Source organism: Mobula hypostoma, chromosome 1 (genome assembly GCF_963921235.1).
Source record: "Mobula hypostoma chromosome 1, sMobHyp1.1, whole genome shotgun sequence".
In the NCBI taxonomy this organism is placed as follows: Eukaryota; Metazoa; Chordata; class Chondrichthyes; order Myliobatiformes; family Myliobatidae; genus Mobula; species Mobula hypostoma.
Genome location: NC_086097.1, coordinates 248,543,462 through 248,558,626, shown reverse-complemented (window position 1 = coordinate 248,558,626; position 15,165 = coordinate 248,543,462). Strand labels below are relative to the sequence as shown.

The following is a 15,165-nucleotide window of genomic DNA, read 5'->3' as shown; positions in this document are numbered from 1 at the left end:
CAACTCCTCCCTTGGAGGGTCAGACACCCTGAGCCAATAGGCTGGTCCTGGACATCTCCTGGCATAATTGACATATTACTATTTAATTATGTATGGTTTTATTACTAGTTAATTACTTATGGTGCAACTGTAATGAAAACCAATTTCCCTCGGGATCAATAAAGTATGACTATGACTATTTGTTGCTAGGCATCCTTGATAGGTAGTTACACAGAGCAGCATTCTCAAGCACAAGCACTCTTTTGTTCATTAGTTATGTTTGCAACATTATTAGCCATGCTGTAAATAAGTCAGTTAGGTTTTAGCCCTTTTAATTCTGCATATAATTCCTCCCAGTGGCCCCTCCCCCTTACCAGACCGTGAAGCAGTCAGTTAGAATACTCTCCCCAGTACAGCTATAGAAATTTGCAAGTATGTCTGGTGACACAGTTCTCACTTGTGGCTTCAAGTAGCTGTTTGCACGCAACCATAGCCGCACCTCCATAAACCGCTTTGACAGGCAGCTAAACCAGGTGAGGGTAGCCGGCAAGGCTCAAACCCTGGGGAGGTAAGGGGCATGTCTGTCCTAGCAAACAAAGTCAGACTGGGCGGGTGAGATCTACTGTTTGATCTGTTGGCCAGGAAGGTGGTACTGCAACACTCCACAGAAAGCAAAGGGTATGACAAGGCATAGAAGACATCATGGTCAACCATTGCAACCAAGGAAGACCCCAGGTTGTTATACTTGTTCATTCCACTGGAGTGGGACTTCTGAGGTCGAGAGAGTGGAACTGCCCCAGTGCAACAACTTTTCCCACTTTAAAACCTCTCCCGCAGAGCTCTCCTGTCATCATTGGACATGACAGACAACCACCATTGTTCCACCACCGCCTCTTCAGTTAGATTTCAGAGGAGCACTTCCAACTCTCAATTATGAATATATCGCCCGTAAACTCACCAAGCACCCAGAGAGCATCAACGACCGCCTGATGACACTTCAGCTCCCACTTGCAAACAAGAAGAGTGCTACGCTGATTAGTGCCTACGCTCCCACCATGACCAACCCAGATGACATTAAAGAGAAGTTCTATGAAGAACTCGACGCTCTCATCTCAGCAATCCCACAGTCAGAGAAGCTTATTGTTCTCGGGGACTTCAATGCCAGAGTAGGGACAGACTACCAAACCTGGGAAGGGATCATTGGAAGACATGGCACTGGCAAGTGTAACAGCAACGGCCTTCTGCTCCTCAAGACATGTGCCACACACGACCTTGTCATCACCAACACCCTGTTCCGCTTACCCCACGCTCGAAGCACTGGCATCTGATTGACTACATCATCACCAGGAAGAGGGACAGGATGGATGTCAGAGTGACGAGAGCCACGTGTGGTGCCGACTGCTGGACCGACCACTGCCTCATTGTGTCCAAGTTCAGGCTTCGCATTCTGCCCATGAGAAGACCCCAAGGGCAGAAGACTGCAAAGAGGTTGAATGTCTCCAAGCTGAAAAGCAGCAGGGTTGCAGAAGAATTCGTCGATGACCTTGAAGGCAGACTGCCAGACACACCACAGGAAGACGGGACCAGCGTTGAGGAACAGTGGACGGCCTTCAGAGACACTGTCTACACTACCGCCCTCGAACATCTCAGACCAGCAACCCGAAGAAACCAAGACTGGTTTGATGAGAATGATGAAGAAATACAGGCACTACTAACAGAGAAACACCAACATTACAGAGCACATCAGAACGACCCCACGTCGCTAGCCAACAAAGATGCCTTTACCAACGCAAGAAGAAAGGTGCAGAAAAAACTTCGCGAGATGCAGGACAGCTGGTTCAGCAAGAAGGCCGATGAAATCCAGGGCTATGCAGACAACCACGACATAAAGCGCTTCTACGATGCGCTTAAGGCTGTATACGTACCCCAGTCCTCCGGCTCCTCACCCCTCCTCAACGCAGATGAGACACAGCTGCTGACAGAGAAGAAGCAGATTCTGGATCGGTGGGCTGAGCACTTTAACAACGTCCTTAACCGCCCTGCCGACATCAACAACGAGGCCATTGCTCGCCTGCCCCAGGTAGAGATCAACAAGAACCTCAACACCCTCCCCACAGTAGATGAAGTCAGGAAGGCAGTGAAGCAACTCTCCTGTGGCAAAGCGCCAGGACCCGATGCAATCCCTGCTGAAGTATACAAAGCAGGAGGCCCTGTCATGATGCAAAAGCTGACTGTACTCTTCCAGTCCATGTGGAAAAAGGGACAGATCCCGCAACAGCTGAAAGGTGCCAGCATAGTCCACATCTACAAGAGGAAAGGCAACCGCCAATCTTGCGACAACCACCGAGGCATCTCCCTCTTGTCCATTGCGTGGAAGATTCTGGCCCGTGTCCTGCTCAACCACCTTCTCCAACATCTTGAGCAAGGTCTGCTCCCAGAAAGCCAGTGCGGCTTCCGTGCTGAACGTGGGACCGCGGACATGATTTTTGCTGCGCGTCAACTCCAGGAAAAATGCCAGGAGCAACACAGCGACCTCTTCGTGACCTTTGTCGATCTAACCAAGGCTTTCGATACAGTCAGCAGAGAAGACTTGTGGAAGATCATGGAGAAGTTTGGCTGCCCCAGCAAGTTCATCACAATCGTCTGGCAGTTCCACAACGGTATGATGGTGAAAGTTCTGGATGACGGCGACGAGTCGGAGGCCTTCCCAGTGACAAATGGCGTCAAACAAGGCTGCGTTCTTGCCCCGACTCTGTTCAGTATGGTATTCTCTGCCATGCTGACAGATGCCTTCCATAACTACGAAGAAGGAATCCACGTCAGGTACAGGACTGACGGCAGGTTGTTCAACCTTAGGCGCCTGCAGGCGGTTACAAAGGTGCGAGAGACTGTCATCAGAGACTTCTTGTTTGCTGATGACTGCACACTCAACGCCAGCACAGAGCAGGAGATGCAGCGTGAAATGGACTGCTTCTCACAAGCCTGCGACAACTTCGGTCTCACTATCAGCACCAAAAAGACCGAAGTTATGTACCAGCCTGCCCCAGGAAAGCCATACCGGGAGCCGTGCATCACGGTGAAGGGCCAGAATCTCCAGGCAGCCCACAACTTCACCTACCTGGGCAGCATACTCTCTCGCGCAGTGAACATAGACGCTGAGGTCAACAACAGGATTGCCAAAGCCAGCACCGCCTTTGGGAGACTCCGTGAGAATGTCTGGGAGCAGAGAGGACTCAGCCTTACCACCAAGCTGAAGGTGTACTGTGCAGTGGTCCTTACCACCCTCCTTTACGCCAGCGAGACCTGGACTGTCTACAGCAGACACGCCAAACAGCTCAACCACTTTCACCTGAGCTGTCTCCGCAGACTCCTCCACATCAGGTGGCAGGACAAAGTCCCCGACACGGAAATCCTGGAACCAGCTGGGCTCTGCAGCGTCTACACCCTCCTGCTGAAAGCCCAAGCCAGGTGGGCTGGACATGTGGTCAGAATGCCAGACAGCCGATTGCCTAAGCAGCTGCTGTACGGAGAACTGTGTCAGGGCAAGCGCTCAGTCGGGGGGCAGAAGAAACGTTACAAAGACTGCCTCAAAGCGTCCCTCAAAGGCCTGGGTGTCGACATCAACACGTGGGAGACGCTTGCCCTCGACCGTCCAGCTTGGCGCAGCAAGATCACCACAGGAGCCCGTGCAGCTGAAGTCAGGCGCATCATCGACGCACAACGAAAGCGTGCTGTGCACAAGGCCCGAGCAGCATCCACTGCCACGACAGCACCCACCCACTTGTGTCCCACATGTGGGCGAGCCTTCAGGGCCTGGATTGGCCTCATCAGTCACCTCCGGACCCACAGCCACCAATCTCCCATTTGACTTTGAAGCCATGGTCATCTTCGACTACGAAGGACGAACAACAACAACATGAATATATAGAAATTTTGGAGCACTTTTTTATTTTTTGCTGTCAACTGCATCAAGCAGAGACTGCCCTCTCAGTAGCATTAAATTTACAACTACATTATTAAAAATTAAAGCTATTCAATAGTACTTGAGTTACACAAATTATTGATATCTTTTCTGTAAAGCAATAAATTAGAATTATCCATCCAAGTACAGCATTTGATTTAGAATCACTTTAATTTGACAGCATTGCTTCCCCGTACTGATTCCTCTTTGTTCAATGCACTTAGATTTACTGGGGCCATAACATCAGCAAGAGCTTTAAAAGAAAGGACATTTTCCAAGAGTCTCAGCAAGAAATATTGGCACTTTATTACTCTCCACAGATGCTGCCTGACCTGCTGAATTCCTCCAGCATTTTGCATGTGTTACTCTGGATTTCCAGCCGCTGCAGAATCCTGTGTTCAGCATTCTCACTCAGCAGTGTTTTAGATTTGTCTCATGTTGACAAGATCAAGAATTAAATTTAAACAAAGAAGATTAGGACTGAAGATACCAAAAGTACAAACGTATGATAAGCAATATCTTTTTTGTTGGGTATGTGACAATAATAAACCAATATCAATAGCAAAACCAAATAGTTATTGATTTATAACAGCAATTCCTTGTAAAACAATTATTCTCTAATCTGTAGCAAAGCAAAAAAAATAGTGACTGAGAATAAGTTAATAAAGCAGGAGATACATTGTGGTATGATCGTAATACTGTGGTATAAGACAGTTCATGTGGTGGCAGTAGGGGGGAGGGAGGACGGGCAGCTGTGTGTAAACAATGATAGAAAATGTGGTTGTGATACCAGGTGGAATTGTACCAAGTACAATTTTCTGAAACTGCAACCAGAAGAAAGTGGGAATTAAAGAATGTGATTCACGTGAGACTAAAATCAAAATATAAAAAGGATTGTGGGGAATACTCAGAGTTAGGCCACAAAACATTGGAGCAGAATTAGGCCATTCGGTCCATTGAGTCTGTTCTACTATACCATCATGGCTGATTTATTAGCTCTCTCAACTTCATTCTCCTGCCTTCTCCCCATAACCTTTGATGCCCTTAATAAGCAAGAAGCTATTAACCTCTGCTTTAAATATACCTATGAACTGGCCTCCACAGCCATCTGTGGCAATGAATTCCACAGATCCCCCACCCTTTGGCTGAAGAAATTCCTCATCATCGCTGTTCTAAACAAATGTCCTACACTGAGGCTGTGACCACTAGTTCTAGACTCCCCCACTAGAGGAACTATCCTCTCCACACCCACCCTACCTAAGTATAGGATTCAACACGATGCCCCCACATTCTTCTAAACTCCAGCAAGCACAGGCCCAGAGCTGTCAAACACTCCTCATACATCAACCCTTTCATTCTCTGGATCAATAGTGTAGGTACTGGCTAGGAAGATCAAGATGTTGAATCAGAAAAGATGGAAAAAACAGATAGCAAGGGTTAGAAATAACAGTAAGTTGGCAATACAACAACAGTGGGAGTCATTAATGGCTTCCTAAGAGCAGCTTTACTACTTGGAGGAGTGTTAATCAACAAATAGGGGAGCCTAAACAAAAAAAAATTTGAAAAATTATAAGAATCACACAATTACATTGAGACTGAAATGAGTATCACCTACAATCATCAATTTTAGATGCCAAATTTACACCCTGACAAAACTGGCCCCCTACCATATCCATAAGATACAGGATCGGTCTCGACCCCATTCTCCTGCCTTCTACCCGTAACCTTTGACAACTTCACTCATCAACAGCCTATCATCCCATCCCAGTACCAGCTCACACCCATAAAGTTCAAAGGTGAAACTAAATGTATTATCAAAATACATAAATGTCACCATATACTACCGAGATTCAATTTCTTGTGGGTGTTCACAAAGAGACAGAATAGAATCAATGAAAACTACACCCAGATGTACTAACAACCAATGTCTATTACTCAGAGTTGTAATTGTTGAGTTTCTGTTCACTTGGGCTATGTAGGCATTTAGCTGGCATGCACACGTGCACGAGGGTGGTACAGGGGAGAGGGTTAGTTAAAAAATAATGGCAGCTTGGTGTACCAAACATGAAGGGAGAAAGTAAAGTTGTTAAAACTAAAGAAAATCTTGTCTTTATTGTTTGAACTTTATCAGTATGCTCCTAGTTATCACATTACTCAGTCATAATAGTTTTAGGAAGAGCACGGTTAGTACAAAATCAAAAAATATTACTACTTTCAAAGCACGGAAAGGATATCGGAGCAGCCCACCTGTGCGGCAACTGTGTGCGATCTGGTAGGAAACAGTTTTGTAACGCAGGCAGTGTTGAAGCCAGCTTCAGATAGACCAAAGGCTGCTCGTAAGCCAGCTCCCCCTGCTCCGACAACCACTGCATCGAACTCATGATCAACCACTGGATACTGCGTGGAGATCTGTGTAAAGAAACAAAACACAGGCATCTTGATTAGCAAAAACACCGAAGCAGGTTTAAAGTAGAAAGGATCAAAGAGGTAAATATTGTGCAAAAACAAAATGTTCAGTGGTATTTTAATTTTTTTATATTATCGAAGTGTACTTTGGGGGTAATAAGTGACAACTGAAGGATGTGCAAAATCATTAGTTAAAAAAAAATCAAAGTACATATATTACCATATACGTACTACCGTGAGATTATTTTCTTGCAGGCATTTACAGGAAATACGTTTTTTTTATTTATCTGTTGTTTATTTACATACAGCGTGGAATAGGCTCTTCTGGCCCTCTGAGCTGTGCCAGCCCAGAAATCCCCCAATTTAATTCTAGCCTAAATGGGACAATTTACAATGATCAATTAACCTACTAGCCAGTGGGTCTCTGGACTGTGGGAGGAAACAAATGCGGTCACAGGGAGAACATACAAACTCCTTACGGACAATGACCGGAATTGAACTCGGGTTGCTGGTACTGTAAAGTGTTGTGCTAAGCACTATACAGTGAAGAATGCTATCCAATTCTAGTTCAGGAGCTGATGGTGTGGGGTAATAACTGTTCCTCAACCTGGTGGGGTGGGACCTAATGCTTCTGTACCTCCTGCCTGACGGTTGCAGCGAGAAGAGGGCTTGGCCTGCACAGTGGTCATACACTTCAATCCCAAAATTAAAGAAAAATGACTATGAAAGCTTGAAAGTTAAACTGAAGTGGCTCAGTAATATCCTGCCCACCTGTGTTAAGAGGCAAAAAGGCCTACTACCTTCCCAGAGCAGCAGCTAGTAGGGCTAACTACGCCTGTCTGTGAGAGGAGGAGGGTTGGGCAAGGGGCTAGCAACCTTATCCCGCAAAAAATAACAGAGCTACAGAAATGCCTACAGAAGCTCTGAAGACCTCATCTCTGGGAGAGAAAAGATCTTTGAAAATGGGCTACACTTGGGGACAACTTGAAAGACTGGCCCAGGACCGAGGATTCCGGAGAGCTGCTGACAGCAGCCTGTGCTCCAGTATGGGCGATAGGTTTAAGTAGAAGCTAGTAATGCCATATCTTATGTACCAACGCTGACCCATCAAATTCAGGAGAAAGGCAAGTCAGCACTAATAAACACTATTAAAAAGAACATTCCTATTTTACAGTGCAGTGGTCAATTCTAACAAACCAACTGCCGCTGCTGGCAAGCCCAACAGACTTGTATGACATGCTCTCCAATCACTCCAGTAATGATGCTCCAAAGGTTGAAGAACTGTATTTGATCCTTCATAAGCAATTAGCAAACATACAATCTTGGAGTGAAGCAAGTAAGTATAATTAAGTATAACTAAGCGGTCAACGAAAGATATAACATCGATTGGTCCCCAGCTCCAAACTAAACTGCCTAGAACAAAGCATGAATACTTAACTTATTCCCTTCACACACGTAATAAGTTACCATAGTACATGTAATTAATATGCAACACAGAATACAGTACAAATAGAAAACAGATGCATGGCCCCTACATTCCAGCCCCCTAATTTTTATACTATGATAATTACAATTATATATTACCAAAATACAGGAGACATGAAGTCATGATCTCTTATGGAAGTGTTTCCCATGGGGACCAAACATTTCCAGAGCATCAGATAATTTCTGAGTTATGATAGATATTATGGATTCTTGCTTTGACAATGAAGCTGATCTTAACTTGGTGCTATGCAGTAAAACATGTCAGCACCCCATTTTCCATGATCCTGACTTCCAGATCCATTGTCTCATCGTAATAGTTAACATCTGAGGAAATGTTCTCGCTCTTTCTCCATCTCCAATCTGGGTTATCAGCATGTACCAACGCCAGATTGAACAGTCCATTTAACACTACTTTCACAAACATGCGGCTTCTGGCACTCCCCAGATCTAGCTGCCCATTCTCATGAGACCTAACACTCGCCTTTGTGCAGTGGTACTCCAAATAGTCACTGTGCCCATTTCTGAATGTCTGACTCGTGGCTTTGAGAAGCAAAGAACAAATCCCCATTTTCATCACATTCAACCACCACTCCTCTCATCCCCAAATTAATACTTGATTCACTGTTTATTCGAAGTCTCAGTTCTCTACAGAATGTCAAAATATTGACATTCTACATTCAAACCAATAGGAAGACCCCACAGAAAATGCTTTGTGGAGTTTTACTTACTGAATTTGAAACTTTCGCTGCATTTTTATTATGATTGCCATAGACAGCAAAGTGGAACCTACGAGCTGCCGTTCGACTCACGCCGGGGATCTATAAAAATAGAAAACCCAATTAATATAAATGATTAAACCTACAAGATCAAAAATGTAAAATGACATAAAACACTAAATTATAGAAATAATATACTGCACAGTCATCACAAGCACAGGCACCTTTCAAATGACCAGCATAAAAATCTCATGAACCCATTCTAGTATTTTTATTAGTGCAGCTACTAAGTCTTTAATACCATGCCCTACATAGTCAAGTTACTGTCATCGATATATTCAGTGGTCACTTTATTGTGTACCTCCTGTGTCTAATAAAGTGGCCATTGAGTGTATGTTCATGGTCTTCTGTTGCTGCAGCCTATCTATTTCAAGTTTCAATGTGTTGTGCATTCAGAGATGCTCTTCAGCACACCACTGCCGTATCACGTGGTTATTTGAGTTACTGTTGCCTTCCTGTCAGCTTGAACCAGTCTGGCCATTCTCCTCTGACCTCTCTCATTAACAAGGATCTTTTGCCCACAGAACTGCCACTCACTGGATGTTTGTTTCTTGGATCATTCTCTGTAAACTCTAGAGACTGTTGTGCAAAAAAAATGCCAGGAGATCAGCAGTTTCTGAGATACTCAAAACAATCTGTCTGGCAGCAACATTCATTCCACAGTAAAAGTCACTTACAGCACATCTCTTCCCTATTCTGAAATTTGGTCTGAACAACAACTGAACTTCTTGACCATATCTGCATGCCTTTATGCATTGAGTTGCTGCTACATGATTGGATGATTAGATCAACACACATCAAAGTTGCTGGTGAACGCAGCAGGCCAGGCAGCATCTCTAGGAAGAGGTACAGTCGACTTTCAGGCCGAGACCCTTCGTCAGGACTAACTGAAGGAAGAGTGAGTAAGAGATTTGAAAGTTGGAGGGGGAGGGGGAGATCTGAGTCAAAATGTGGTTGAAAAGTTGAAGAACCGAAGAAATTACAGATGGGGAGCAGTGAGAGATGGTTTCACTGAGCTCCCGTCGATGAGAGGATCTAAACTTCTTCGGTGTAGGCATCACCGGAAGAGGCTTCGCAGTAGTGAATTTAAAAACGCAAACAACAGGAATTCTGCAGATGCTGGAAATTCAAGCAACACAGGTCAAAGTTGCTGCAGGCCAGGCAGCATCTCTAGGAAGAGGTGCAGTCGACTCTGTCTGACCTGCTGCGTTCACCAGCAACTTTGACCTGTGTTGCTTGAATTTCCAGCATCTGCAGAATTCCTGTTGTTTGGATGATTAGATGTTTGTATTAACAAGAAGTACCTAATAAAAGAAGCCAGTGGTTCAAACAGTGCTTATTGCAGATGACACTAAACTTAAATATAGTAAGTACTGTGCAACATTCAATTTAGTTTAAATCAATCATGAGGCAAGTCACTTTGGTGGCAGCAGAACCACTGCATTTTACGAAAAAGGAAGCCATTCACCCAAATATGTCTGATTTCACATAGTCAACTTTGTCCATAGTATTCTACAAATTAGACTTCTGCTATTAATCTCCTGTTGCTAGCCTCCGTGACAATGTTCCCTCTAATTTGTAATGACCATGTGTAAAAATCTTGTGTTGTGCAATTTTTTGTACAGTGACAACATGTGCGCACTGAATTTGTAAGTGGAAGTAAACCTGAAGCTATTCTAAGGATAATAAACTACCAAGTACAGTTTGTTGTTCACTGTTTAAAAGAAACAAAGTAATCGTCAGTAAGAACTTTGATCTCCTTTGGATTTGATCGTCTTCATTCTGGTTCATCTGCACTCTCACAAAACATATGTAGCAGGCCTATAGCAGGTAACAAAGGATTTTCTTGCTGGAGCTTTTGTGATTTGCTTGCTAAATGATGCTTTAAAAAGCCAAGTTTCCAAGTATCACTCCACTTCTTCTCACTTCCAAATTCTCCAGCAGCCTGTGCATCATGACAATACATGAAGACAACTCCAGTTTCTGTACTGCACATAAATATTTTTCGTAGTTGCACACTCCTGACCTCATAAGCTTTCAGTGTAGCAGTTTCTACTGTTTCATTAAGCCAATCTGCTTAAATGAACTAGCAGTTTGTTTGCATTTCACAACTTTGCTTCTTTGAAATTCAACACAGTGAATCAATAATTTCTTCAATAAAAATATTATAAATAAGCCAGATCTAAAATCTGCAGACAAATCATCGCAAACCCCACGTTGTCAACACCGTCCGCATCAGAAACCAGAAAAGGTTATGTAATTATGTACGATCGTGAAACATACTCAACATGCCAAAAAGTTAGAGGGTGACAACTTTTTGTGCACAATTTAAATTCCTTTATGCACTATTAACAAAAGATGTGTGAGTGCACACACCCTAGAGTGAATATTACTCTATGATATCTGCTTTCATCCCACATTTAGGTAATTTAGCACAAATTGCAACCATCTTGTGCACAAAGACTCTTTTCAATAGTTCAATTTAATATCAGAATGTATACAGTACTGAACATGAAATTCTTACTGTTCACAGATGTCCAAGAAAAAGAAAAAAAACAAACGAATGAATGGCAGAAAACATTAGAACCCCAAAGCTACCCCTCCCTCCCCCCCACAGAAGCAGCAGCAAAAACCTCATCCCGCCCGCTCTCCCAACCTGCTTCAGCAAAATCATCAACCACTCCCCCCCAATGCAAGCAACTGCAAATCTTCCCCCCACCCCAGAAACCATGATCTACAGTCCATCAAAAAAAAAGCTACTGTCCATCCCAACACCAACATCTCTCTGACGAGGGAGAAAGAGGTATCACTCCTTTCACTGTTACGCTCCCTTTCTTACTAGATCTATTAAATACTATTTTAAGATCCACGTCCACTAGTTACTCGGCCTTTTGCCCATTCTACCTGCTGTAATAACGCAATCATTATTGGTCGGTATGATAACGGAACAATGCCCCACCTCCCCTTCGTACCCCATTCGTTATTTATTTTTATTATTATTTTTTCTCTCTCTCCTTTTTCTCCCTCTGTCCCTCTCACTCTACTCCTTGCCCATCCGCTGGGCTTCCCCCCTCCCCCTTTCTTTCTCCCTAGGCCTCCCATCCCATGATCCTCTCATATCCCTTTTGCCAATCAACTTTCCAGCTCTTAACTCCATCCCTTACCCCTCCTGTCTTCTCCAATCATTTCAGATCTCCCCCTCCCCCTCTCAAATCTCTTACTATCTTTTCTTTCAGTTAGTCCTGACGAAGGATCTCGGCCCGAAACATCGACTGTACCTCTTCCTATAGATGCTGCCTGGCCTGCTGCGTTTACCAGCAATTTTTATGTGTGTTGATAGGAATCAAATATAGGTCTCCAAATATTAGCCAAGATGTGGGGTTGAGATAGCAAGGGGAGGTGGAAAAGGCATGTAATAAGGGTAATGTCACAATTGTAATGGGGGACTTCAATACGTAAGGGGATTGAGAAAATCAGGTTGGTGTCAGATGACAAAAGAGAGGGAATTTGTTGAACGCCTACAAAATGGCTTTTTAGAGTGGGTTGTGCTTGAGCCTACATGGGGAAAGGCTATTTTAAATTGGGTGTTGTGTAATAACCCAGATCTTATTATGGAGCTTAATGTAAAGAAACCCTTAGGGGACAGTGATCATGGTTGAATTCATACTGCAATTTGAGAGGGAGAAGCACACGTCACACATGTGAGTATTGCAATGGAATAATGGGAATTACAAAGGCATGAGAAAGGAGTTTGTCCAGGTGGATTGGAGGAGGATACAAGCGGGGATGATGGCAGAGCAGAGGTGCCTAAAGTTTTTGAGAATAGTTAACAAGGTGCAGGATAGATATGTCCTGCAGAAGTAGTTCTCAAACAGCAGGGGTAAGCAATCGCAGCTGACAAGGGAAGTTAAGGACTGCATAAAAGCCAGGGAAAGGGCATATAAGGTAGCAAAAGTGAGTGGAAAGTTGGATGATTAGAAAGTTTTTAAAATCAAACAAAAGGTAACCGAAAAAGCTATAGGAAGGGAAAAGATGAAATACAACGGCAAACTAGCCAATAATATGAAAACCTGCTGGTTTCCATGGCTGCATAAGTCTAGGGAAGATGCACTCCAGTCCCGCCAAACTGGTGAGATTGAGACGGCTCTTCCTTCCACCCCAAACCCTGGTTTGTGTGGATGCTGTGTAGTTTGCAGCCCTGTTGCAACTCAGTGCTAAGAAACCACAGACAGCACACTGCATACGATTAAAGGAATTAATATTTATGAATTAAGTTAGTAAAGAAAAGAAATAACAAAAGGTCCACTGTAATTAAACAGTGAAATGTGCACCAGTTGGAGCTCAATTCACTGATCCTCAGTCAACCTCGCTGCCTGGCTCCATCCATCAAAGCAGGATATCAAAAATATTTTTAGTTATATAAAGGGTAAAAGGGAGGTGACAGTGATATTGGGCCACTGGAAAATGATGCTCGTGAGGTAGTAACGGGGAACAAAGAAATGGCAGATAGGTTTCGATGAGATTCCCACGCATTCTTCTAAATTCCAGTGAATACAGGCCCAAAGCTGCCATGTTTGTGTGTTCATGGACATCACCACATATTGCACATTACATAAAGTGGCTATGCAGACCCACCTATTGGCTTCATTTACATGTCTATCTAGTCACACTAACCAAACCTCCGCCCATCACACCTACCTCACTCACTAACACTATTGCTCACCAACCACACACAGGTATCAATTCTGACCCGCCATGGCCCCTTGGTTCCAACAGTCAGCCACCACAACCCACCCGTGTGTGCACTGGCACCAACTCTCACCCACCACAATCCAATCTCCGCCCAGGAGCAACAACTCTTCCCCACAACATCCCCTCGCTACACAGTTACGTAACCAGAATGACCTTGGAACTAGCAAACCCAAGATCGAGACAACTGCAAACGGCACCCCGGATCCCCGGTAACCAGGGCAATTGGAACATGCTCCCCAGTCCGCACTGGTTAACCCTGACCGCAGCGAACACCGATAAACTTACTATAGACCCCGCCGCCGCTAGGCAACGAGCCGCCATCTTGGGCACTCCGGGCGATGACGGTATCGCTTCAGCTGGAGACGTCTCTGCGTGCTGACGTCACGACGTGGGCACGGTCGGTGCGTGGCTATTGGTTCCCTGTCAGCGCGCCGACTTCAGTCAGTCAGACGGAGGGAGGGCTGTCGGGTTGAGTGCGGCAAGTTTTTATTGCATCGAAACTGTCAAAGTTTATTTACAACACAGGCACAAGACAATAACATTTACCAAACATAGTTAGACCCAAATTACCATGCGATTACTGCCGGCTATAAAACAGCCCGGACCGCTCACGGAAATCCCGCAAAGTGCCGGCCGCGGCCTCCCTCTCCAAGGACAGCCGGGCACGGGCGGATCCTCGGGAAAGGGGCAGGCAGTCGGCCCGTCTTGGCCAGGCGCAGGACCTGGAGATCCTCCTCTCGGCCCACCCCATTCTGAACTGGGCGCCCGGAAGTGAGGAGCGCGGGACGAAAGGGCAGCCAGAGCCGCCGCAGCGGCAGCAGCTCTCCGAGGAACTCAAAAAGCGGCTGCAGCCTCTCACATTGCGTAAACACGGAGCACACCGACTCCTCCCGCCCGCACTGTGGACAGGTGCGTGGGGTGTCAGTGAACCTGCTCAAAAACCTGTTGTACGGCAACACCTTCCACCCCAATGTACAGGGGAAGCACCCCTGCGTAAAGAGACTTCTACACAGGGTTCCCCCTCACTGACCGTGTCTGGCTGTCAGAGAGTGACCACCACGGGGTTCCCTCTTACTGTCTGTCAGAGAGTGACCACCACAGATTCCCTCTCACTGACCATGTCTGTCAGAGAGTGACCACCACGGGGTTCCCCCTCACTGACCATGTCTGTCTGTCAGAGAGTGACCACCACGGGGTTCCCCCTCACTGACCATGTCTGTCTGTCAGAAGCGACCACCACAGGTTTCCCCCTCACTGACCGTACCTGTCTGTCAGAGAGCGACGACCACAGGTTTCCCCCTCACTGACCGTGTCTGTCAGAGAGTGACGACCACAGGATTCCCTCTCACTGACCGTACCTGTCTGTCAGAGAGTGACTACCACAGGTTTCCCTCTCACTGACCGTACCTGTCTGTCAGAGAGTGACCACCACGGGGTTCTCTCTCACTGACCGTGTCTGTCAGAGAGTGACCACCACAGGTTTCCCTCCCAGTGACCATGTCTGTCTGTCAGAGAGTGACCACCACAGGGTTCCCCCTCACTGACCGTGTCTGTCAGAGAGTGACCACCACAGATTCCATCTCACTGACCGTACCTGTCTGTCAGAAGCGACCACCACAGGTTTCCCCCTCACTGACCATGTCTGTCAGAGAGTGACCACCACAGGTTTCCCTCTCACTGACCATGTCTGTCTGTCAGAGAGTGACACCACGGGGTTCCCCCTCACTGACTGTCAGAGAATGACCACCACAGGGTTCCCCCTCACTGACTGTCAGAGAGTGACCACTACAGGGTTCCCCCTCACTG

The 15,165-nt window shown here is 45.7% G+C and overlaps 1 protein-coding gene across 1 annotated transcript in view; it reads right to left on the bottom strand.

Annotated features, from left to right (window-relative positions):
- The window catches only part of sdha (succinate dehydrogenase complex, subunit A, flavoprotein (Fp)), a 61,144-nt gene extending 47,354 nt beyond the window's left edge, over positions 1–13,790 (bottom strand). Inside the window, exons 1-3 of the mRNA XM_063066867.1 lie at positions 13,645–13,790; positions 8,560–8,649; positions 6,188–6,349 (exon numbers count right to left, since the gene is read on the bottom strand). Of these exons, the coding sequence (XP_062922937.1) occupies positions 6,188–6,349; positions 8,560–8,649; positions 13,645–13,680 (288 nt within the window). The 5' untranslated portion in view covers positions 13,681–13,790. The remainder of the gene's footprint in view (positions 1–6,187; positions 6,350–8,559; positions 8,650–13,644) is intronic.
- Between the last annotated feature and the right edge of the window lie 1,375 nt (positions 13,791–15,165).